Source organism: Syngnathus floridae, chromosome 12 (assembly GCF_059516105.1).
Source record: "Syngnathus floridae isolate MCC-2025c chromosome 12, RoL_Sflo_1.0, whole genome shotgun sequence".
NCBI classification, from domain to species: Eukaryota; Metazoa; Chordata; class Actinopteri; order Syngnathiformes; family Syngnathidae; genus Syngnathus; species Syngnathus floridae.
The window spans coordinates 7572419-7582202 of record NC_142424.1 but is presented as its reverse complement, the minus strand read 5'-3'; the positions used below and the strand labels follow the sequence as shown (position 1 = coordinate 7582202).

General features: G+C 38.8%; 1 protein-coding gene across 2 annotated transcripts; it reads right to left on the bottom strand.

The window, feature by feature from the left end:
* Window positions 1-4576: 4576 nt before the first annotated feature.
* Window positions 4577-9511, bottom strand: LOC148389896 (cholesterol 7-desaturase nvd). 2 transcript variants are annotated; one of them, XM_088391372.1, is made up of 8 exons: window positions 9194-9509; window positions 8872-9117; window positions 6683-6871; window positions 6338-6516; window positions 5886-6011; window positions 5560-5679; window positions 5204-5380; window positions 4577-5038 (listed from the first exon to the last, which is right to left on the bottom strand). In XM_088391372.1, the coding sequence occupies exons 1-8, from the start codon at window positions 9237-9239 to the stop codon at window positions 4877-4879; spliced, it is 1245 nt and encodes a 414-aa protein (XP_088247498.1). In that variant the 5' UTR covers window positions 9240-9509; the 3' UTR covers window positions 4577-4876. The 2 variants fall into 2 exon arrangements, with proteins under 2 accessions (XP_088247498.1, XP_088247497.1); XM_088391371.1 differs by having other exon boundaries at window positions 8872-9511.
* Between the last annotated feature and the right edge of the window lie 273 nt (window positions 9512-9784).

Sequence of the window (9784 nt, the reverse complement as noted above, 5' to 3'; positions counted from 1 at the left end):
TGTCTTGCTCCCTGAATAAAATGGAGCTGAAAGTAGACGGGCCATTAATCAGCTTGCAAGTCACTCACATCTATTTTCCATCTGTCACACACTTACTGTCCCACGCAACTTGTGTTCCTTATCTTGGGTGACAGAAGACAGGACGTGATAGTGTGTGAGCTCTGATTCAAGTAAATGTGAGGAGCATTTTCTCTGCTAGATACAAGAGCTGAATCAACTTCACGGTTACCTTGGAAACAAGAATCTCTCTCCCTCTCTCACACGCTCACAAAACGGAACTAGTCACAAGCTCGTTGTGTGAACAAATCAAACACAAATTTGTTCTTTTACTCAAATTAACACTCAAATTAAAATTTTCACCCGCGGCGATTGAGCTTTTGGTCATGATGGGTTTATTTCAGGCAGATTATTATTATCAACAAATGCTGCCACTTGAAAAGGTGTTTGCAAACGGGGCCAGTAGAAGAATCATCAAAGAGTGTGCTGAATTATAAATCAGTCAACACACTGGTGTCGCGGGGAGCCGATGCATTAATAACGAGGATGAACAAATCACCATTCATCGTCGGTGAGCTGGGAGATAACTGGCTTCAATTTGTCTCAAGTTGTCTCTAGTGACAATTTTGTTAGGTTTTATTTCTACATGTATTGCTCCTGGTATTTGTTAATATCATCATTGCCTTGATGTGACTGCTGCAGATCTTTTCGGACTTCCACCTACTCTCACATCAGTAAGATGGGACAAACCCGCTCCTGCAGTCATTACATAAGTTTCCAACGAATTTTGAAAAGGCTCCCGCACTCAGTGAGACTGAGGCGTAGGATAAACGCAAGATGCCAAGCAAGCAGAACTCGTCATCGGCTCAAAGAGCGAAGTGCACAGACAAACAAAAGCAATTCCACAGAGGCGCGCGTACACTGACACATTCTTGAGTTCACACACTGAGCTGTCAAGCTACACAAAAGCAAACATTGACAACATGAGGACGATGATCGTTGGGCTTTTTATTTTTGGGATATTATTTATGCTAACAATTGTGTCATGATGCCATTGCAGCACATTGTTTATCATGATTTTATTTGATTGATATACTTTAAAACTCATTTACCAGTATAATAAGGTATTACATTCATTGTTTTCAGGATTTGTAATTTGTAATCATAGTACAGTTAAACAGTATTGAAGTTGCAGTAATCCAGTGGTGCAGTGAAGAAAATGTTAAGCTATGATCACATGTCAAATAATTTAAAAAAATGGATTTTTCTAACCACAGCACTTGTTTGTGCTCCAATGTTATCATCAACCCTAGTGCTACAATATAGTGCTGAGTTAACACAACATGTCTGGTATGGGGCATCAATATCAGAGAGTATAAAAATAGACAATGTGGGTTACCATGGCAACAGCAGGCAAACTGCTCTTCTTATCACAGGCCGCTATAGAAATTATTTTAAAGTTCAAGTTCAAGTTTCCTCTTATTTTCTAACTTACTTATTGTGTTTATTTGTTTTGTGCATTAATCAAGACATGAAATATATATAAATACATATATGCTTTCAACTGTCAACTACGTAATAAATATGCTTTCGAAGGTCCTTTAATTTTGTATTTGACTAAATTCTTAATGTCTGAAATTAAATTCTTGCAACATACATGTTGAAAGTTTAACACTAAGCTCCCCATTTAACCACATCAAAGCGTTTTAGGTGTTTTCAGCTTGTGTGTAATTTACGCATATGCTCCTCATACCTGTACACAATGCGTTTTTCATGTTTCTCTAATGTGAACACAACCCAACGATGTCATTATGGTTGGATGACTGTGACATACAACCCATGTCATCTGATTGAGAGAAAGGGAGGGGGCGGAGGGCTGTCAGCACTTTGACATAAACAAAGTTGATGACGTATTTGAAATGAATGCTTCAGTGAGTCAATGTCAAACTAAGGCCTGTCTTTGTGATGTGTTTCTTATGTTATGTCCCGCATAAATCATAGATGTGTGAACCGAGTCAGTACTTACCCACTCCCAATGCTGAGCTGAAGTATTCAGTACTCATGCACAACACACAATCGCTGTTAGATTTTAAGTTTCTGCTACATTTGCTAGAAAAAAATAGTAGGGGTTGAATTGCAGATCAATATGGATCAATAACTGTGTCAAATTAGAGAGGCCTGTTAGCTCGGAGGCAGAGGGACATTGTGTGAATGTTTGTCTCTGAGAAAGAACTGAAACAACCACTTCTTTTAACTTTGTTCAGTCATCCAACCAGTTATTGATATTCACTTGTCAAAAGTATGACCTTGCCCCTCAGAATCAACCATATTCTTGGTGTGTGTGTGTGTGTGTGTGTGTGTGTGCGTGTGTGTGTGTGTGTGCGTGTGTGTGTGTGTGTGTATACATACATACACCCTATTTTGTTTGTGCCGCAAAAGTAGATCAAGGTGATTTTGCTGCTATTAATATGTTGCACACACAAAGTCCATTCAAGCTTCTAATGACAATGACCCATAAAGAAAAACTATCTAGTCATGTACATGGCTCCACAAAAACTGAAACAAAGCAAAGTACATGACATCAAATCTAAAGAAGGAAAATGGATTTGATTTTGTAGTTATTGGAATGATTATAAATTTTTTATATCCATACATATGAACACATTTCTGTTATATTTGAAATGTGCATATCTTTATCAGCTGCTGGTTGCTTAAATCTGTGAAGCATTTAGTCCAAAGTATGTTTAAAATATTCATCGACTCACTTACAGGTGATGCCAATTTTAGATCTTTACAAGAACTAGTAAATATTCAGCAACCAGACTACATATTCCAATCCGATAAAATTACACAACCACATAATATAAAAAGTATAGAGGAGACAAGTGATCACCGAGCGCATGTTTTAAAAGACTTGGATTATTTCTTATTCTACTCCTCCTACAGGCCTACCGAGGTACTGCAGTGGTCTGTGGACAGAAAGAGCACTGCAGTGAGCCAGTGTTTTTTTTGGCTCAGAGCATGGTTGCAGCCCAGGAAGGTGTCACAGAGCTTTGCGTGCCTGTCAAACAGATCGCTGCAGATGGGACTCTCGTGCCAATTTGTGTGGCAACACAAACTCCTGACACATCACTACAGTGAGGATAATTCCTGTTGGCCAAGTCTTAGTGTAGTGGAACAGATGTCCTTTGGTCATCCCATCTGGCATAGTTTGTCACCCGCTTTGCCTTTCCTCTCAACAGCTGTCCTGATGTTGGAGCATGACTTAACTCTAACTTCTGTTTTGTTTTTTTGTTTTTTTAGTCTTTGCATTTTAAAGTTTCCTCTCAGTAAAGCTTTTCAACAGCATAAGCACTCAGTATAGATTAGTGACAATTTTGCAAAAGTGCTCCATCATATCCAGCAAATGGCGGTGCGTTAAAAAAGCATATTACATGACTGGCATATGCAATTTTTCCGTTGGGATTTAGGAAACAAACATGGCCCACAAAGTCTTTAGGAGACAAGCATGGCCCACAAATTCTGCTAGCAGCTGTGTATGTGGTATGTAAGGACAGTTTATTGCACAGTTGTGCTGCTGTGGTGATTTAATACCGAGGGCCAATTTAATGAACAGACTATTTCTCAATGGACAATTGTGAGCATAATGTGATTTTTGCTGCAGTAGTTTTGGAAGTAGTCTATACTTTGGTAAACGTTAGATAGATAGGGGTTAGAAGTGCAGGTTGGTTTATATTGGAAGACAAAAACAGGTGTGGTAAACAAAGAGGAACTTTCCAGCAAAACTAATAAAGCTCTGTCATGAGATTTAGATATTGTTATAATAATAATGCATTGGATTTTCATTTTTATTTCCATCTAAGTGGATACTCAAAGCTTTCTGCTTTTAGTAAGAAAAGCAGTGTGCCTGATGAAAATGCCATTTCAGCCCGCGACGGAAAAAAATGGGCTCAGGGCCAAATTAAATTGCCGACCCATGGCATAGCCTCTGATGACACTGACTGCTCCCTTGGCATTGAATCACATTGCATCAGATCAGACTCCGTCAAATTATAATACACAAATTGTTTACCTTGGTATCGAATCATATTGCATCAAATCAGACTGTACCAAATTATAATTTTTCAATTTGTTGTTGAGTTTGAGAAAAAACATTAACGAGGAATGACTGGAGACTATTCTAAATATTGTTCTATGTGCTATTATTATTATTATTGTTGTTATTATTATTATTATTATTGCTATCTATTTATTTAATGAAAATAGAGGTAAAAAAACCTAAATAAGAAAATAATCGCGCGACAGTTTGAGTTTTGTCCAGGTGAGGGCGCTATTTACTTGTACACATACATCCCCCCAAAAATGGTTGCTGTCTATAAATATGCAGGAGGTAAATGTATATGATGTTACCTATTGCTAACATATCCACTCTTCAATATAAAATATTAACACATGGCACACATTTTACAATATACACTTTTGTTCCTCTGGTAGATCTGAATCAGAACTCTCTGGCAAGCACTGTGAGTCTCTAAAGTCTGTATACATACATGCTTTAAACAGTAAGGGTGAAGCAGTCTTGTATTCCTTTTAGATTTTATTCATCACCTAACACACAGCAATAACACATTATTCATCATTGCATTTGTGTATCTACCAGACTCTATTTCCTCCTGTCTTTTTTATTCTTCAATCCTTCTCATTCCCCAAGTTTTCAGACTTTGTCGGACTAATTATTCTATGTTTAGCAATATAATTAAGTACTTAAAAACTGGAAACGGTGAGTACTATAAGATGATAGTTTTATAGTTCTATAGAAAAATAAAGTCAATAAATACACTAATGTTGCTAAACTTGAAAGTAAGCATATATGAAGAGGTCAGAAGTCTAAAGTGTCATGTTGGTATTGGAGTCGAGGACTGTTCTCACTGTAAAACTGACTGAACCAGCGTCTGTGTTTCTTGATGGCCGACTCTTCCTTCACAAAGAGAGGCTTAGAGATGTACTTTTTATTGTTCCAGATCATCACATCCCGCTCAAACTAGATAAACAGAAAAATATCATAACTACTACTGGAATCAGTAATCTTTATAATAAATATCCCCATTGTAGAATCAAAACCATAGCTACAATTCAACTGGGATATGTCTTCAGTCTTTTGTGTGTTGTATGTCAAGACAAAATGATGCATTTAAGTAGACCTTACCTGAATTGATTCTCCTTTCAAGATGAATTTGGGCACCGGGGCTGGAATATTTGACTGATAGAACATTGTATGTGTGACACACTGCAAGAGAGGCTCCACCGGTGTCACACTTTGCATGATCACTCCACTGCCCAAGAAACTGTGCTTGAAATGCAGAAACACCACTCCTGGTCCTACCTGAAAAATGTCAAGATAAAAAAAATCAGTGTAGTCATGTATGCATTTCTTTATTAAATTGTGTAGTTGAATTTAAATGTAGAGTTCTATGGGTAGTTAGCGCAGTCTATCAACATGAATTATCAAGCTATCAATTCAATCATGATTTCCAGCATAATATGCTTTAAACTTTTTTGTACCTGTCTAGCAACGACGTGGAGATCCAAAACAGGCAAATGGTATCCAAACAAGTATAGGCAATGTTTCACAAGCATCTGAGAACAGTGATTGTTGGGAGCGGACTCTGCTTCCCACTGAGCCTTGAATTTAAACACAAAAAACAATGAAAGTAAGGAAATTACACAATTTTAAACCAAAATCTTTTTAAGAGTTTTGAGATGTCTTAACATGTCTCTATGTGATGAAGACACCTAGCACAAAGCCCTCCAGAATTAGTCTTGATTATTGCAAGGCTAACATGGTGCCAGTTAATATGCAAAGTCGAATTCGCCAAAAATATACCTACTTCCCAATCATGTCGCACAAACTCCCAGGCTTTGCTGTATGTGTAGCGTAGATCGACTCCACTCACAATGCCTGGCTTGTGCACGTGAGTCAGGTGAGACAGGTCTGCGGCGTTTTCAGGAATCTCCTGCAGTGACACTGGCTGCTAAACGCTGGATTTCATTTTACTTTGGGGGGGGGGGCAGGGGTTGTCAAGAATATCTCAGAGGGTTTACAAAACGTGTTTTTATTTATAGTTGTTATTTCAAATAATTCTTCAGAAAACACTGATAAGCAGTGATTGTATACCCTATTATATATCACGGGGGAATATGGAAAACCAATTACTGGGAAAAATTGGGGGGCATGAACCCCCTCATTGAGTTCTGCTAAAACAGCATAATGCAACACAAGGTGATGCTTCATCAAATGTCAAATACGGAGTTGGACAACCCCTAACAAGCACGTACGTACCTGGATGTGAACGTTAACAAAATGCTCTGTTCTTCCACGATAAACCCACTCGCCCTTGGTAATCTCCTCCAGCTCTGGAATATTGTATTGAGGATCTTCTCCATCACAGTGAAACCAAACAAGGATCTGACCGTTAATTTCACAGCTGGGCCAGATGTTCGTCTTGGCAATGTCTGGCACTTCAAAACCAAAAAGGTTAAAGTTACACACCAAACTGGGAAAAGTCTAAATAGACACAGACGGTTCAACAATTATTTGCTGTACTGCTTGATTGAGGGCTTGTAAATTAATATTTTTCTTTTAATTATAAAAGTGATCATGCATTTGCAAATTGATTGTCATTACCTTTTTCAGTGTATGGTATCCTTTCACATTTACCATTATCCCCCCGAAACTGCCACCCATGGAATGGGCACTCGATGCAGATTCCCACCACACGTCCTCCCACAGCCAAGTTGGCTCCCAAATGTGGACAGTAGGCGTCTAATACGTAGGCCTTACCATCCTCACCTCGAAACACGACCAACTTAGCACCTATAAGAAGCAATTTTAGCACAATGAGTACATGTTAGGTCACCTCTATCTTTGTTTAAATGACTGCTGTGAAAATAGTTTGTTTAAGCAACAATGAAACTATGTAAACTATTAAACCAGTGCCAAAAATTAAAAGTTTTAGAGCGGCAACATTTCTATTTACAATACATTTCTTTACAATATGTATGTGCCCCCACTAGTCTGTCATTCCGATTAATATTGCGTTTGTGGAATATGAGATAAGAAGCAGTATTCACCCATTTTTATCCCTCACAGGGGGCGGGCATTTTGTAACTTGCTGTCGACTGAAAATGAAACCACACCTGCCAGGCATCATTTTCAGTCGACAGCAAGTACCAAAATGGCTGCCCCGTGACATGGATACAAACAGGTGGAATTTGGCTATGATTAATGGGGTCATGTTTCTTTGACCTCATAAGGCCTTCATTACTGTACACACACACATGAAAAGGGGACAATAGGGCAGTGTTAGACACGGATGTCACTAAGCATCCAAATTTCACAACAAACCAAATATGAGTGCTCCCATGACTCTTTGATTAAAAGTGTACAGTAGCCCAGTGTTTCCCAACCACTGTTGGTGTGCCGTGAGAGACATTCAGCTGTGCCGTGGGATTGTCCAATATTAATTACGGAGCGCATTGTAAACAGGATCGCCAAACCACTCGTCAGTTCGCGCAAGGCCTGGTCAGCCACTTGCTAATCGAGAATCGGAGAATCTTGAGATTTCATATTGTCTCGGTCTGATTGTATTGCATCGGCACATATTCAGTTTATGCTGTGTGCTTTTGCTAACAGTGACAGACAACTATGACGGTTGTGGTGCGTTTGTGGTCCAATGGAAATCAGAGCATACAGTTCATCCGGAGAACCTGGATTGGTTATTTTTCACATACATAAAATAAACAGTCAAGTTGAGACACCTCGACTGTGATAGCCACTGAGCTGCTGTCAGAACAGCAAGTGACTTTTTTCTTATTGTTGCAATATTTATAGACCTAGTATAAAACGGTAAACAAAATAACGTTGATTCTTTTATTTTAATCACAATCACTGCAAATAGTTTATTTCTTACACCGTCTAAAACCTTTTTAAAAAAAACGGTCAGTTTTATTTTAAAAAAGAAATACAATTTAAAGAATACTTAGTATTTATTTCTATTAAGTTATTCGACTCTCCATACATATATAGGAATAGGACTTCACGTCTTTCGTTGTAATATAACTGATTTTAATGTAGGAGCTTAACAGGTTTTTGTTGGCGGTGTGCCGCGAGATTTTTTTCCAATGAAAAGGTGTACCGTGAATGAGAAAAGGTTGGGAAACACTGCAGTAGCCTACACAAAGCACCAACTCAAGAAATGTGTTCATTAAGACCTGAATAACACTTTTGAATTTGAATCTTGATTTGCATTCTGAGAGAATAGCAAACTAAAGGCTTGATGCTTATTGTCAGTTTTGCATAATGTTGTCTGACTGGTTGCACACAAAGCACCAACTCAAGAAATGTGTTCATTAAGACCTGAATAACACTTTTGAATTTGAATCTTGATTTCCATTCTGAGAGAATAGCAAACTAAAGGCTTGATGCTTATTGTCAATTTTGCATAATGTTGTCTGACTGGTTGCAAGTGATAAAAATATGTATATATCTTTCTCCATCCATTGTCTTTTTAAAAGACATAATTACTGTAATTTACTGTAATTATTTATAATTTTTTGAAGCAAAGTATAAATTGCCAATAGCCGCATGTGTTCCGGCATTGTTTTTTTAGATGGTTTTGTTTATCTTAAGGGTTCTATATCTCTCCGTCTGAACAGTTTTCTTTTTAAGCATGTTTTTTTTTTTTTTTTACTTCCTTTATAGTATATTCAATAGCGCGCTGTGGAACAAACCCCACAGTGAAACTTTGCAAAACTTCTTCGCACTGTTTTAAACTCAAATGTTTTGGGGTAAATTGAATGCAGTTTTATACATACCAACCATGGTAACATCTCGGACATCTCCTCTCCCCAGCATGTGAGAATCCAGAACTCGGTACCAGCCGTTTGGGTATATCGGGGGCAGGTCTCCGGTTTTCCTGCGGCGGCGCACAGCATTGGCGGTGCGCGCCTTGGATCGGCCGTCATCCGCGATGTATCCCACATCCTCCGGTGCCCTGAGCAGCTCCATTGGGCTGCAGAACAGCTCGTAGGTGGCCACCAACAAGTAGAGGGAAACACACGCTATGACGCACATACCAAGGCGCATTAGAGCACCTCGCAACACCTTTTTGAACCAAATGGAGTGGTCGGTGACCACCTGGGCGCTCGGTGGGTCTTCGGCTTGGATGAAGAAAAGTGCACATAACGCCAGGCCGGCCGGGACGGCTAACATCCTGACATACTGATTCTGATTCATGGTTCGTACTGGCTCTCTGTCGACATAATTTATGTGAGCGCACGCACGCACCAGCAACTTGACCGTCGTGTTTTTTGGGTTTTGTTTTTACACCCGCCCACGGTCTCTTAACACGCCTTAGAAACGTTCAAGGAAATGTAACAATGTTATATTCAAGGTAAAATTATTAAATAAAAACGTGTTATGTGTTGTTTCCTTAAATTTACTGTCATACAGGTAAGGATTTGTTTTACTTTCCAGCATGAACGTCGCCATAGAAATCGACGTTCCTGTGTAACGGACCGACACAGAAAAGACGTCATTTTAGAAGGTACATTAGCAGTTTACAGTAGGTAATATTGTCCACATCGTGGCGCTGTAATTGCGCAATCATGGCTAATAGAATGCATTGAATTGAATTTCAAAGTTACACCAATGTCGTATAACATCCATGTTATCTATGCGACAAAAAAAAGAAGCTAAATTTAAAGATGCATTGTTGTATAGGAACTG